The sequence below is a fragment of the Lactuca saligna genome, chromosome 3 (assembly GCF_052625555.1).
Source record: "Lactuca saligna cultivar CGN05327 chromosome 3, ASM5262555v1, whole genome shotgun sequence".
Classification (NCBI taxonomy): domain Eukaryota; kingdom Viridiplantae; phylum Streptophyta; class Magnoliopsida; order Asterales; family Asteraceae; genus Lactuca; species Lactuca saligna.
In genome coordinates, this window is record NC_136419.1 from 2,424,699 (window position 1) to 2,441,566 (window position 16,868).

General features: G+C 35.7%; 1 protein-coding gene across 1 annotated transcript; it reads left to right on the top strand.

The window, feature by feature from the left end:
• Positions 1-14,038: 14,038 nt before the first annotated feature.
• Positions 14,039-16,573, top strand: LOC145034235 (beta-fructofuranosidase, soluble isoenzyme I-like). Its single transcript, XM_078982612.1, has 5 exons — positions 14,039-14,470; positions 14,648-14,656; positions 14,773-15,629; positions 15,713-15,874; positions 16,016-16,573. The coding sequence occupies exons 1-5, from the start codon at positions 14,056-14,058 to the stop codon at positions 16,514-16,516; spliced, it is 1,944 nt and encodes a 647-aa protein (XP_078838738.1). The 5' UTR covers positions 14,039-14,055; the 3' UTR covers positions 16,517-16,573.
• The last annotated feature ends 295 nt before the right edge of the window (positions 16,574-16,868 follow it).

The following is a 16,868-nucleotide window of genomic DNA, read 5'->3' on the forward strand; positions in this document are numbered from 1 at the left end:
TAATATAAAACGTTATGTGACAAGTGATATGTAAGATTATGGGAAGACTACACCATTTACATGAAAGATTATGAGAATGTAGAAAGATGATTCCTTCAGGAATAAGATTATGTGTAGTTAGAGAAGATTGAGAATGGTTCCCATGAGTGAAACAAAGTAAGAGGTTTCTTTTAGAGAACCTTGATAAGTAATCCATGAATTATTATAAGTAGAGAATCTATAAGAGATCATTATAATCCATGGGGGATTCAATAAAAGAAAAGTTGCCAAAGAATCTTCAAGGGATCAAAATGAGAGGATTAGATGATTGTACACCTGTAAGTCAAAACTATGTTGCCTTCCTATATGATAGATGAAGCTATCATATGTGATTAAAGGATTTGGGTCTAAATGAGAAAAGACGAAAAAACATGAGAATTTGAGAATAGAGATGTAGAGTATAATATGAGAATAGTAAAGAGAAGGGATGAGAATAGAAGAGAAGAAGAGGTGAAGATAGAGTATGAGAAGAATATGAGGTGAGATGAGAAGATATGTAGATAAAGTAAGAGAAGTGCATGAGGTAAGATGAAGATAGAGTAAAAGTATGAGAAAACGTTAAGCACTCTTGCACCTTTAATGGAGTCACAAACACCACTAGCAACAAGGAAGAACAAGAGAGAGAGAGAGGAGTAGGCCACAAAATCTGCTAGGGTTCTTATGAAATCATAGGGTCCGATTTTGTGAGTCATGGGGTTCCTTTTATAGTTGAGGCTCCTAGGGTTTACAACTTGGAAACCCTAATTCCCTTGATTAGGCCCTAAGAAACATATGGATCCCTATATAGCATGCATTGGATGAAATTCTATGGGCTCCCCAAAAAATTTCGTCCATCCTATGCCAATAGGATCTATTAGCCCAAACTACAACTATTACTAATTTACATAATTAGTCCCCGTCAGTTTAATCAGTCTCTGTTGATCACAAAATTAATTCCAAATTAATTTCTGGTCAATACCAATTAAATAATATGATTTGTTAATTAATACATTATTCTTATAATATATTAATAAATCATAAACTAACCTCCTTCTCTATAATTCATCCTATCAGTTGCTATGGTGAAGGAACCCAAAAGGACCATGCTACTATCGGGTAAAGTACACCCCAATTATAGTTATGGGCTTAAACACCTAATCCAACAATCTCCTACTTGGATAAGTCTAAGAACTATAATTCTCAAAGTAACTTCATAACTCGATTAGCAACCGTAGCTCTCAAAAGCCGCTGCGGAACTCTGATCATATCATAAATGTCTCCTTTAGATAAGGGATCAAATATTCTTCCATTATACAAGATATCATGTGTACATTAGACATGGATTATAATCATTCTCTTTGTCCATGTGTTGTTTCCCGATTTCTTATTTATGATGACTGACAACAGACTACAATTGAACACATCAACTTAGTCGAGGCTTGGCCAAACGCTTAGGGTGTCATCACTAAATCATCGAGGACCCCACAAATATCTCTTTTAACCCATTTAGTGTAAAATGAATAGATAAACTTTGACTCATATGCTTGTACTATTTACTCATCAAATCACACACAACAATACGTTTTATAACATCAAGTTACTGATGTGTTTATATATTATCAATGCGCAACCTACTTGTAAACAACAACTATACGTCTCCGTTTCAAGAATATAAGATATTATCGTCTCACAATCACTCATGATAAAATCCATGAAGTGATTCAAATGAGTGTGGGTTTAATCCAATACTCATATTCTTATTTCAAGAGTACTCATGAGCACTGCAGCAAACATTTGCTATGTCTAAGCACTTAGACAATCTATAGTCAGATTCATGATAGTCTTACCTCATTACTTACTTCCAAACTATGATCGATTGTAGATATTTCAATAACCTAGTTATTCGGGAAGTAAAACATGCGAAGTGAAACACAAGAATAATCTAATCCATTATGGTCTCAAACTTTTTAATATAAATACAACACTTAATATTTAATCACCATATTAAATAGACCTTACTCATTGTTTACTGTTTCGATCAATCAACTTAATACTTGAATTAAAACAATAGTCATCCCATGCTCCAAGCATGCGCACTATGTTTATCTATCGTCCTTCCTTTGCGAAATAGATCAATTGAACACATTTTTAATGATGCTTATTACACAATTCCCTAATCCTTATTATAAGTATAAGAATACCAAACTCTTGCCATTACTAGAATCTAGTTAGATCTAAACTTACATGCAATGTTCCCTTTTGTAATGTCAAGGCACCAAAGTCACAGAGACTTTGCCAATGATGTTACAAAGCTTTCCATTGAAATTATCACAAGACAATTTCCTAGGAATGAAGTCTCACATTCAAGGTACATTCCTTGAACATCCTTCAACATAATAGTTTCTAACTTTCACATAGATTCTTAATATCTAACTCCCATTATGAAAAGATTTCCATAATTTCCATATGAATATCCATTCTAAATAGAATGCTATCTATTCAGAATTATATCAATACGATCCATCCATTACTATACTTCTAACTATCCCAAGAAACTAATCTCCATTAAACCTCAGATTGTCCTTGACAATTGTTCAACAACTTTAGTCATATCCGATTTTGGTCCCTTTTTCCCTCTTAATGCCCTAGGCATTTGGAAAAAAATCAGAACATGCGAATATTATAGCATATGCAATCGATCCTATACCCGAAGCATATAGGATACAATCCATAATGTCTTACATAAAGACATGATACTAGACCAGTCTTTCGTTATAATATTTCCACATATAGAATTTCCTATGTTGAATACATTTCAACATGATATTCATATATGTTCATGATTAAGTCTTTTAAAATTTCGATCTAAAACTTTTAGATTCGAAATGAAGTATTAATGCCCTCTCCCTTAAGACTTACTATAGCGAAATCTTTTCCAAATTCTGTAACTTTGCAAGTTTAGAACTTTGTGTCCTATAAATAGCATTGCTAACTTGAAATACTTAACATAATAATCACGCTCCCACTAGCATAACAATTATGTTCTTACTAGCATAACAATTATGCTCTCACTAGCTTTGGCATGTACTCAAAAATCAATTGGACTTCTAGAAATTAATACCTATTGACTTTCTTACCAAAGTTCAGATTTCTGATACGTGGTGCTTCGATAAGTCTTTATCTAGATTTCTCGAGGCTCATACACCATTCATTAGGTAGCTTATGTGTGTGCCTAAAATCTTTCAGAACTCATAACAATAAGTCCCGAATGTTCAAACTATTTTCCATTTCTCATAATTCAAAGTATGAAAAGGGATGTCATAATCATACTAAAATTTGAGAATGCAATTATCACAACTGCCAACTCTAATCCTTTAAAATCTACTTTTGAAAGCGTTTCCTCACAATCATTTTAATGAAGTAGATTGAAACCTCTTACCACTTATATTTTATGGTGTATGTGTTCCTATACATGTGAATTTTTCAGTTCAACCACTACCATAAGACAAGGTTTATGACAAATTCAACCTCATATGGACTGAACTTTCTTATTCTCAACTTTTTGCCATCTGGTAGCACAAGGTATACCAGTGCTTCCAAGTTTATGAGTAGCTCACCCATACGGATCAATGTATTTTCAATGACCAATGTGCTTTTCCTTATGCAATCAAATGAGAACTCATAGAACTTACATTCATAGTAACTTAACTGGAATGACATAGAAACAAAAATATGTCAACACGATAGGTTGTTAGCCTAAAGTCGTGTGCTAGTGATTACCAACAGGTTCATTCTTGATCGATTCTTGAAACTTTGCAAGACCATTAAAACTCCCACTAACTTCTTGACATATAAGATTCTCTATCAAGGAACATTACTTGACAACTAAATATTTAAGAATTAGTGTGGGTTCTTATCAAGAACAACACTTCATACAATTGGTATTAGTTGGTCTTTGTTTTATCCAAAACATTACAACTACCGATTTCAAAAGTGCAAGAGTGCGATAACATTTCTACTCCACATTTCATGAGGTGTTATAAACCTACTTCGAACATGTTACTCAAGGTAGTTTCTAGATTAAGACTCTACAACTTGACTTTGGAATGAAGTATGATACATCTACTAGATTAACCATTTCAACAATTCATGATTCCTCTTCTTAGTCATACAAATGCACTAAGGTGTCCTTAGAGGAACAATTGTGATATGGTTCCATAATCATTAGGATGATCATATTACACGATAATAAAGTACTTCTCTTTTCCTTTTAGTTTGGAGAAACTTTTATCGTTTTTCCTAATTGATTCTTCTTATTCGTTCTGTTATACATTGAAACTTTTCCAAAGTGTCAAAATTATACTAAATCATATAAGCATACCATATTTACTAAACTTTTAGTAAATTATGACGAATAGTCTTATCATCCTTTGTGGTGGACCTGACCAGTGTACATCAATGTGTACTAGATCATTCAGTCCTTCACTTAACTCACATCTACATGTGAACAAGAAATTTGTCTTAATTTCCCAAAGATGAAGGTTCTCATTCATCACAAAATACAAGTTACATGATTCCAAGTTTGTGTCCAACTGAAACTTGGGTGATGAGATTCTTTCCTTATTAGGTAAATTTTTGACACTACCACAAACGATATAACTAAGAATCAAATCCATTTACAACATTTCTAACAATTCATAAACTCCGATTTTCACAAATCCCATTGCAAGGAAACATAAAATAAGACATAATCAAAAATTTTTATTTATTTATAAAATGCGGAAAACTTGTCCTTACAATGCAAATTCATATGAAAACTATGCTTCTAAATATTCCTAAGCAAGCTATCATAACTGCTAAGCAGAAACTCAAAATTCCGATCATCGAACCATGCAATCGAAATCCATCTCTTCGCGATCAGACTCAGATTACTCTTTCTTTAAGCTTCCTTTCTTTTCTTCGATCCTACAAAACATCAAAATTCAATATTATCACATCATGTATTAAGAATCTATAAATAGGAACTCAATAGAGTTAGATAATGGACTTACCTGAAGTAGAGTCATTAATTTGATTTTACCATCCTTGTGATCCTTCATGTAGATACGGAAGCTTCGCATCCAATGCCCCTTCTTTTGGCGATGCAAACAAACAGACTCTTTCATAATGGCGCATGGGCTTATCTCAGACTCGACCTTTCCCTTATGATCAAACTTTTCGACCATGGCCGATTTCTCTCCCTTAGGAGAAGAAACCATTTATGGACTATCACCTTTTCCATTGTTAGGGTTCATGGAAATTTGGGATGCAGATCTTCCAATAAAATTTTCTTGACTAATGCGCCAAATCATTGCTGATTCAGCAACAATTAGCAAATATATAAGATCAATAAGGGTCACGTCGTGATCTGTCATATAGTAGTCTTTAACAAACTAACCATACGACTAGGGAAGTGATTGAAGAACTAAGTCAACATCCAACTTTCTCGGGAAAATGACACCCAACATTCCCAGCTTGTCAATATGTAACTTCATCTTTAAGACATGTGTACATACAGACTTTCCATCTTCGTGTTTGCATGCCAATAGTGCTTGAGTGATCTTGAACTTTTCAAGTCATCGAACACATGGGTCAGGGAGAATAATTGGAGGAGGTGGAGGAAGTGAAGTATGATTTCTAGTTCCTTGATCAAAACATGGAACATCTTCTTCATGAGGAAAGCTTTTTCTAAAAGATTTGGTAAGACCATAGTTGTCAGAACTAGACATCTACAAAAGGGAGAAATTCAAGTTAGTTGACTCAATCCTTAATATAACACCCAAATGAAATATTAAGGCTAGGACGCAACATAATAATTCACAATTTGGAAGAGGGATGACGTAATCCAATTGTGAATTATTTGTCGGTACGTAAATGACGATTTACCAATTCCACCACGAAAACAAAATTTTAAACGAATTAGGTTTTAAATGAAACTCCTAGATATTTTGAGATTCATTAAAATTTTCAATGGCATGTTTAATCTCGATTATGCCCTTTAAGTTTGTGACTCGGATACTGAGGATCACAAACAAGGTGTGAATAACCATGCAAATTAGCTTGGTACTCTTGAAGTCATTTATCACCTAATCAATGTGACGGTTAGCCACACATGCTCCATTGATCTATGATAATATATGAGCTACCTATTGTTATCCTACATTAGTCCCATATTAGTGTGCCGGTTAACCACACACGCTCCACTAAAGACCAATAAGGTGCAATGTTCAATTTCATGGTTAGCATCAAATTAACATTTTTCCTAAAGTAACAAGGATTGAGAATTTTGTAAAATGTTTAGTTACTTTTTATTTTCATTATAATTATTAATGAGAATGTCCTATCCTAGTTGTTTGCCTAACGACCCACCACCAGTCAAGAGTGCAGTGGGTAAGAGTGGATACTCAATTGCAGTTATTTTACAATCTGCTTCCTTAAACACCCATTATAGACTAGCTTCGTGAATGAGGCCTACTAATGGTAATACTGACTTTAATTATACATACATACATATATATATATATATATATATATATATATATATATATATATATATATATATATATAAATTTAACTTTTAATCTTATAAAAGTATAAGGGTGTATTTTAAACTTTTAAAATATTAGGAGATTTAATTTTTTAAATAAATTAGACGTTTAATTCAATTAATTTTAAACCATGTTATTATGGATTTATTAATACTCTCTTAATTAATCTTTTAATTAATTAGTAACAATGCCATAATTATTCCTTCTAGTTGTGTCGATTCAAATTTCCAAAATTAAAACCTTTAATTCAAAATTTAAATTATGAAACCAAAAGGATGTATTTTAAACATTTAGAATGCTAGGTTTTTAGAATTTACTATCTCACAATTAAAACTTCTAATCAAATTTTAAATTTCAAAACTTGAGGGAAAATTTTAAAATTATCACAAATATGATCTAATACAATTTATTTGGCAAGAAAATTCAAATCAAATTTTACAAATAATTAATTTATCACATAATCTTCTAAGTATCTTAAAATTTGACAATTATCTTTTAATTAGATGAGGATATCCATTACCATATTACAAAATTCGAATTTAATCAGTAAAAACAAATTATGATAATTATCCAAATCTAATTTAGGCCAAAAATCCAAATTTTTTTCCACCACATGAACCAACTCGTCAAGTCAAGGCATGGACTCATCAACTTGGTTGAACTCGTCGAGTCTAGCAGTCAGAGGCCAAAAATGAAAGTTTTTCAACTTTGAAAACAATAAAATTACATCATATAACAGAAAAACACCCTAAGCTCTAATACCAATGATGGGTTTTGAGCACTACAACATTCCTATGGTGCACATGCAACCCTAATTGCTTTGGATCTAGGTTTTTCTTAAGTTATACATGCAAATTAAAGTTCCAAAGCAAGAAACTTAATCTAGCAATCATAAGAACAAAATTCTATTCAAATTAGGGTTAGAAGAATACATTTCATGTTGTTGATTTAGTCTTGACCTTCAAGAGCTTAGTGCCTCAAATGTTGCACCTCTAATGGAGTCACAAACACCACTAGCAACAAGGAAGAATAAGAGAGAATGAAGGGGTCCTCATAATCGGCTAGGGTTTTTATAAAATCATAGGGTCCGATTTTGTGAGCTATGGGGTTCCTTTTATAGTTGAGGCGCCTAGGGTTTACAACATGGAAACCCTAATTCCCTTGCTTAGGCCCTAAGAAACATATGGATCCCCATATAGCATGCCTTGGACGAAATTCTATGGGCTCCCCATAGATTTTTGTCCATCCTATGCCAATAGGATCCATTAGCCCAAACTACAACTATTACTGATTTATATAATCAGTCTCCGTTAATTTAATCAGTCTCTTTTGATCACAAAATTAATTCCAAATTAATTTCTTATCAATACCAATTATTTAATATGATTTCTCAATTAATAAATTATTCTTATAATATATTAATAAATCATAAACTAACCTCTTTCTCTATAATTCATCGTATTCGTTGCTATGGTGAAGGCAACCCAAAAGGACCATGCTACTATCAGGTCAAGTACATCCCAATTACAGTTATAGGCTTAGAAACCTCATCCAACACAACATAGGATGAAACCCTAACTCTTCGAGTAGAGATAATAAGGGTCGCGTAAATATGTCACTTACTCAACTAGTTGAGAGGCCTTAACTAGACGCATAGATCGGCTGGGATGAAACCCTAATTTCTAGTGTTTTGCACCCTGTTTAAAGGACTTAATCTTCCCTCAATAAGCCCTCATCAGCCTCCCTAAACCCTAAATCATATTGAGAGCTCCTTGTTGAGAAAGTAGAGGTTTTGAGTGAATTTTTGTGTGTTTTTGTGCTTGGTGAAGGACTTGGAAGAGATAGAAGGTCATTGAGCTTGAGGGGAAGCATTAGATCTGGGATCTCATCCATCGTTGGCAACTTTATGAGGTAAAAAGTCCCAAATTTTATGCTTAATAGCTTAGATCTCTCTTAGTTTTGTTTTATGGATCTTTTTGACCCCATTATTGGAGCATGATAAACCTTTATAGTTGTGATGCTACATGCTTCCGTTCTCAGTGTTATGTAGTCTTTAGATTCATAAATTATGTCCTAAACTCGTTCATGCTCAAGAAAAGAACATTACCATAGAAGTAGGTTGCTATATCATGAGATTAGGTCCATTTGAGGCATGCAAAGCCATCAAGTTGTCAACTTTATAAATGTATACCATGGAAACAATGTAGATCTACATTCTGGAACCTTAGTTTTGAGGAAAGGGATTAATAGATTAAGAATTATAAAGAACATGGTGAGTTCATGGAGGAAATTGACGAGTTGGGTCGAACGGTCCCGATTCTAACAAAGGGAAGAACTCAGCGAGTTGGGGGAAAACTCAACGAGTTGCATCGCGATTTCATGATTCTATGATTCATGGGAACTCGACGAGTCGAAGGGTAAACTTGACGAGTTGAGTCAACTCGGAGCATTGAATTTTGACTTTGACATTAACTTTGACCATAATTGACCCTAAAGGGGTTATGAGCATGGAATAGTATCTAAGGGGTTGCTTTGGTTCAGGGAGCGAGTAGAGCTGATTCCGGGCAGAGATGTTTCAATTATTATCCAACATTTGAGGTGAGTTTCCTCCTGGTTTAAACGTGTCGAAGGAACCTAGGCCAGCCCGTGTATGTTTTGTGTGCTGATTAGTAGCTAAGTATGGGCAGGGCCCATATCTTAGCGTTATTTGAGTATGGATATGGATTAATGGATTTGATTATACTTGTTGTATGTGTTTCCTAGATAGTTGAGTGTGGGAGAGGCCCACATCTCTTAGTAGCCGAGTATGGGCGAGGCCCGCATCTCTAGTAGTCGAGTGTGGGCAAGACACGTATCTCCTAGATATCTTTGTATGGACGAGGCCCGTATCTCTTAGTAGTCGAGTGTGGACGAGGCCCGTATCTCTTAGTAGTCGAGTGTGGACGAGGCCCGTATCTCAAGTAGCCGAATGTGGGTGAGACTCGTATCTCCTAGATAGCTGAGTGTGGGTGATTCCCGTATCTCTTAGTAGCTGAGTATGGGTGAGGCTCGTATCTCTAGTTAGTCGAGTGTGGGCAGGGACTGTATCTCCTAGACAACCGAGTGTGAGTGGGGCGCGTATCTCATTGAGTGTGGGCGAGGCTTGTATCTCTTAGCTTCATGTTATGTGTATAGTATGTGGTAGTTTGGCGAGACTCACTAAGCTTCGTGCTTACAGTTTTTAGTTTTAGGTTTTGGTACTTCCGGTAGCAAGGGGAAGGGCTCGGGATGACTGCAATACACACACCATGATGTCTGTCCTGGGATGTTATTCTGATATATCTGACATGTGTTTTGATATGGATACAATGATTATGATGTTTGAGATAATAAGGTTCCTGTTTTGATAAAATGATTTTAATAATTATGGTTTATTTAATGATTTAAAAACAAAATTTTTTGGTCATGATTTTTGGGATGTTTCAGATTGATCCTAGATTAGGGTTTTGTGAAAAGTCAATAACCTTATGAGATGGGTTATAATTTTTGCAAAGAGGAGAAAGGGAAAGAGTATGGATAGTTTGAGCAGGAATCAGCTGTCAAGGTTTGATCCCTACCTATCTATTTATAGGAATTAGATAAATCTTTATGGGATTCAAACTCTTAGGATAATCCTTACTTTATTCAAAAATATGCCTAATCCATATCCAAGGGATAAGAAGAACTTTCTTCGGGCAAATCTCTGGACGCTTTTGGAATATTCCAAATAATCTTTAGGAACTAATTAATATTCAAGTCCTTTAAACAATTAAAACTTGTAATTAATTCCAAAATAATTTTGAACTAATTTATTAATTACTTAATAAATTAATAATTTATTTTTATCTATCTCCTTATAGTTACTTGTGTTATGAGACTAACTGTAACATCCTGAAATTTCTAGGTATCATATTTGAGAAATTCATGTTCCTTAGTAGAGCAACTCGACGAGTTACATGCCCAACTCGGTGAGTGTCGTCGTTTTGGCTACGTTGGTTTAGTGACCAACTTGGCGAGTTGGAGCTATTTGGATAAACCCTAATTTTCCAGATTTGTGTCCTATTTAAAAGGCCTTAATCCCATATTTCCGCCTACCTTATCTCCAGAGAGACCTGTGAGAAACCCTAGATCGGTTCCATCCAATGTGAGCAAAAAAGAGACTATTTTGGGTGTTCTTGTGCAACTTTGGAAGAAGATTTGGAGAGTATCTTGGCTTGGTCCAGGGAGGCATGTTTGGATCTAGAGATTCTTCAGTGCTTAGCTTCTGTTGGAGGAAAAAGATGCTAACTTGATCATTCTTTGTGTAGATCTTGCTGTGGGGAAGTTTTTAGGGTTTTCTCCCATCACCTTGTGTTATTGCGTCCCTTGAGCATATCTTGAGGTTGAAAACTCAGATTTGGACTGTACGAGGTCTTTTGAGCCCAAAGACCCAAACTTTATGGAGCTAGAGGCAACCTTTTAAGCACCAAACCCTTGTAAGAGCTTGTATTGGCATTATTGAGCCAATATGCCATGTATGAACGTAAATTTGCAAGCTTTACGTGATATTCGAGCTTTAGGAGGTCAGATCCAGAGTATAAGCTAGCTTTTTCTACCTTAAATCGTCTGAATGAGAATTTGACTTAAGGGACTCGATGAGTCGATGAGCCGACTCGATAAGTCGATTAGGGTTTATCCTAATGAGTCTGAGCATGGTATAACTCGGCGAGTTCATGGGTTAACTCGACAAGTTGAGTTGGTTTTCATGAGGCTTCTGAGGAAACGAGGGTACTCGACGAGTTGCTTTGATGCACTTGATGAGTTGGGTCAACATGGACTATTGACTCGTGTTGACTTCTGTTGACTTTTAGGGTTTTGACCAAATGTGAGTAATGGAGACCATGGAGGGGTAGAATGGTCTTTTACCCTTCCCAAGAGTTAAAGAGGGGCTATTATGACTTTATTCAGAGTTGTGATTTTAATTAGAGATAATTATCATATGTGTTAGGCGGAGGCTAGATCAGTGATTCGTGTACGAGGTGTATTCGATTGCTTGCTTCGAGGTGAGTCTTCTCACTATACTTACCATGAGTGGTATCTATGTGTGACCGGTGGGTCTTATATGCTTACTTTAGTTATGTGATATTATGCATTTTGTCTGTGTGATATATATGCTATATTATGTGTTTATTGAGATAGGACTGGAGGGTCTAAACCGAGTTGTGGGACCGGATGGTGTCCACTGAGACAGAACCGATGAGTCCAACACGAGTTGTGGGACTAGAGGGTTTCCACCGAGATAGGATCGGAGGGCCCAAACCGAGCTGTGAGACCAAAGGGTCCTCACTGAGACACATGACCAGAGGGTCCATATCGAGACGCATGAGATCGGAGGGTCCATGCCGAGTTATAGTCATGAGAGGCTTATTATTTGTGTATGTTGTATTTTGGGGAACTCACTAAGCTTCGTGTTTATCGTGTTATATGTTATGTGTTTCAGGTACCTCTCAGGATCACGAGAATGCACCGGCTTGATAGTACATACTGGAGAGAGATTATTTTTATGATTATGAGATTGTGATTTTTACTTGTGGATTGTTGACATTTGGGATATTTGTGATCTTTGAGAAAATATACATGAGTTTTTATTGTGTTTTAAAATGAAAAAATTTGTTTGAAAATTTATGGTGTTACACCAACCCGAAAGGACCTGTTATTATTAAAGATATTACCAAACAATTAATGATACCAAAAAAGTCCTGTTATTATTTAAGATATTACCAAACAGTTAATGATATCATATACTATTTCTAACAGTATCCACTGAAATCACAATAATATTACAATTAACCTGGAAATCTTAGTCTAAAGATAAAGGAAAACAGAAAGGAGGGAGGAGGATAAAAAATTATCGCCATTGATGATCGATTTCATCGCCGATATAGTCGAATCCGTCTTCAGTGGTGGTTCATGGTGGCGTAGTGGTGGAATCGATGAGGATTGAGCTTCAATCAATGGTTCGTCGGTCAAAATTGTTGGAGTGAAGGAAGGGTTCAAGATAGTCGTGTAAAATGGAAAGGACACAGAAAGGCCTGATATCGACGATGGGTTTTAGCGGCGACAGGTAATAGCGATAATAAAAGGCATTATTGGTGACTCTTTATGGTAAATGGAGAGGATATGTTCGCAGTCAATTTTTTAGGGTATTAGCGGCGACAAAATCATCGCTATTGGTGTTGCCCTAATACCCATGTACGAGGATTAAAAACCAAACGTTGGATTGATGCAAGTAATCAATGGATGGGGTGAACCTTCAAACCATTACACAGATCACGAATCATTGCTTTACTACCATTAGTGGGGATATTAAAACGCGAAATTCATAAATCTTCATAATTGGTTGTGTCGCCGCTAATGATGATCTTTCTTGAGTGTATATTAGGAGCTTCTCTTTTGGTGAAGAAGATGACCACACCAAGATTCGATTATGACCACAACAAGATTCTTGATTGGGGTAAGATTTTTTTAATTTTGAACTTCTTTTTTTACTTCTTAACATGTTTGAAAGTTGAACAGTTGAACTAGTTATGGTCGTTCTTTAGATTTTCAAACAGAGCTCTTTCTTTAGTTTCGAATTGGTCACCAAAAGTATATTATATCAAACATTTAATTAAAATGAGACTCCCAACTTACAAAATTAAGGAAAACACTTTCTTTGTATGGTTGAGTTTTATGTTCATTTTATAAATAGTATAATTGGGATTATTTGTTCAATTTAGTGCTTGAAATTAACAGCCTTTTCTCCTTTTGTGAAAAAAAAATGCAACAAAAATACTCACACATACCTAATCTAAGATTAAAATGATAATTAAATACTTTTAAATCATATATTAGTTTTTGCTTGTAAAATTGGCTTAGTAAAACTACAAGTTCAAAGTAAAATACAATTTCACATTTTTAGAAAGTGATATATAGAAGTTCACAGATAGTAGCTTCTCGTCCATCCACACCTTTTTAAAAGTGATGTATATATAAAGCATTCTGCTTTGAAAACCCTATTCACTTATAACACTGCAATTAAGAAATAGCAATGTAGACTCATTTATTTGTGTTATATATCACATATTACTTTCAATTCTTTCTATCATATGTGTCCAATTACTCAAAAAAACTTCCGCCGGAAAAGTCATGCAAACACAGCGACGGAATATTCTTTCGCTAATCCAAAAATACAAGTTGATGAAACGTTATTATGATATAACTTTTAAAGAATAAAAATGCAAACACGCTACTGTTATCGACATCTTGCGAGAACCACGTCTACCCGATAAATTCCACCTCAGCATTAATAAATTTCAAATCTGTATCTTTACTCCCTTAAATTTTTCCTATAAATATCGTAGTCAGCTTTTTTATCCAAATCACATCCACCTCAGCATCAATAAAATTTCATATGAAGGCTTCTCTCTCTGATCTTGAAAACCCAATCACCTCCTCCGCCCTTCCTTACTCCTACGCCCCATTGCCTGACGGTGATCAACCAGCCGGAAATGACCGCACCATCCGCCCATACATAAAGACAGCTCTCTTTCTGTTGTCTGTGTTCTTAGCCGTTAGCTTTCTAGGGTTCCTGTTCGCCGCCGGAGACGGGCCTGTACTTAACAAAAACTTGAACAGCAAGGTCGTGCCTTTCACGGCGGTGTTGCCGGAAAAGGTAACGCCGTTGTCACGTGGGGTGGAGAAAGGTGTGTCGGAGAAATCTTTTCATCCATTGTTGGGTGCAGATAATTCGTATCCATGGAGCAACAACATGTTGGATTGGCAAAGAACTGCCTTTCACTTCCAACCTAAGAAAAACTGGATGAACGGTAAATTGATTCTTTCTTAATTCCATACACAAACAAAATGTTTTATTTTCAGAGTTTAATAACACATCACGAATGTGGTTAGCAATGATTTATGGTAATTTTTTAGTAACTAATAATTACTTCTTTTGTTTTCTTTGGCATTAATGTTGTTCGTGATGATTGCGATTCTCTCTGCAGATCCTAATGGTAATCCAACCATTTTATATTTATGCATTAACTTAACTTCTCCTTCATTTTTATTATTCTGTATCTTCAAGTGAATGCACTCTTTTGACAAGTTTATCGGAAATAATCTACTACAGCTCCGGTTTTTTACAATGGATGGTACCATCTGTTCTATCAATACCACCCCGAAGCTCCGGTGTGGGGCAAAATCGTTTGGGGCCACGCCGTTTCCAAGGACCTCATCAACTGGCGCCACCTCCCCATCGCCATGGAAACCGATCAGTGGTATGACGAAGAGGGTGTCTGGACTGGTTCCGCCACCATCCTTTCCGATGGTCAACTCGTCGTTCTTTACACCGGATCCACCAACGAATCCCTCCAGGTCCAGAACCTAGCGTATCCGGCAGACCCATCTGACCCGCTCTTAATCAACTGGGTTAAATACCCAGGAAACCCGGTTCTAGTCCCACCACCCGGTATCGATAATGACGATTTCCGTGACCCGACAACCGCATGGAAGACTCCAGACGGAAAATGGCGATTCACAATCGGTTCGAAAATCAACAAAACCGGTATTTCGTTGGTTTACGATACGGAGGACTTTAAAACCTTTGAGCTTTTAGACCAGTTGCTCCATGCTGTTCCGGGTACGGGTATGTGGGAATGCGTTGACTTTTACCCGATTTCAAAGCTAGGCGAAAATGGTCTTGACACGTCAGTAGATGGGACTGGGGTGAAACATGTTGTCAAAGCCAGCATGGATGCTGACCGAAATGACTATTATGCCATCGGTACTTATGATGCCTACAAAGGAAAATGGACCCCGGATAGTCCTACATTAGATGTCGGCATTGGGTTAAGATACGATTATGGAATCTATTACGCCTCCAAAACATTCTTCGACCAAAACAAACAAAGAAGAGTGTTGTGGAGTTGGATTAAAGAGACAGACACCGAAGCCTCGGACATTAAGAAGGGTTGGGCTTCTCTCATGGTACGTTTTCCTAACAATTAAATGTTACAACTTACATATGGTAAAATATTTCAAAATGTATTCATTATATTCTTTCTTTACAGGGGGTTCCTAGAACAATTGTGTTTGATAAGAAAACTCAAAACAATATAATCCAATGGCCAGTTGAAGAGATCAATCAATTACGAACAAATCTAACAGCTTTCAAGGATGTGGTGGTAGAGGCCGGGTCACTCGTCCCACTTAACTTGCCTTCAGCGTCTCAGGTAATTAATATGTTCCTTTTTTTTTTTTTTTTATGTGTATAAGCGTTGAACATTTATAAAAATATAGTAGCTAATATGGCACACTAACACTACTATTGGGTTATTTATTGACTATAATGTTTTGTATTGAACTCTACACAGCTAGACATCGTGGCTGAATTTGAAGTGGATAAGAAGACAATGGAGCTATTGAACGGAGCTGATACTTCATATGATTGTGCCAAAAATGGTGGAGCCGTACAACGAGGTGCATTGGGACCATTCGGTTTTTCAGTCCTTGCAAACGAAGGTCTAGCTGAACACACTCCCGTCTATTTCTATGTTGTAAAAGGAGTTGGCGGGAATCTTAAAACATTCTTTTGTGTCGATCAATCGAGGTCATCAAATGCTAATGATGTGGATAAGTCGATTTATGGGAGCATTGTCCCAGTTCTCAAAGGTGAAAAGTTGTCTATGAGAATCTTGGTGGATCATTCGATAGTTGAAAGTTTTGCTCAAGAGGGACGGACATGTATTACTTCGCGTGTTTATCCAACAAAAGCGATCAACAACAATGCTCAATTATTCTTGTTTAACAACGCTACTGCCACTAAAGTTACTGTTTCAGTCAACATATGGCAAATGAATTCTGCGGTTGTTTAGTTAGATGTTAAATCTATTTATTTGTTCTATAATCTATACTTGTTTAAAATCGTTCAAGAGTGGGAAAACAAATCCCTCAATTCCTTTTGTTTGTGATAATCATTTCGGTTACTTGTTTTTATACGAGAAAAAAAAAAAAAAAAAAAAAAAAAACATCGAAAAGAGTCGTGTTCTAAACTATACTGTGTAAATAGAAATTTTAAATTTTCGGTTATTTTTCTATACTTGTACCTTATTTCAGTAGTAACAATTTAAATGTATTATGGATGTGCTTTGACTTTTAGAAAAAGTAGTTATGTGATATCCTTATATATTTCAAAATGTTAGTTTTTAGATTACGACATTTCAAAAT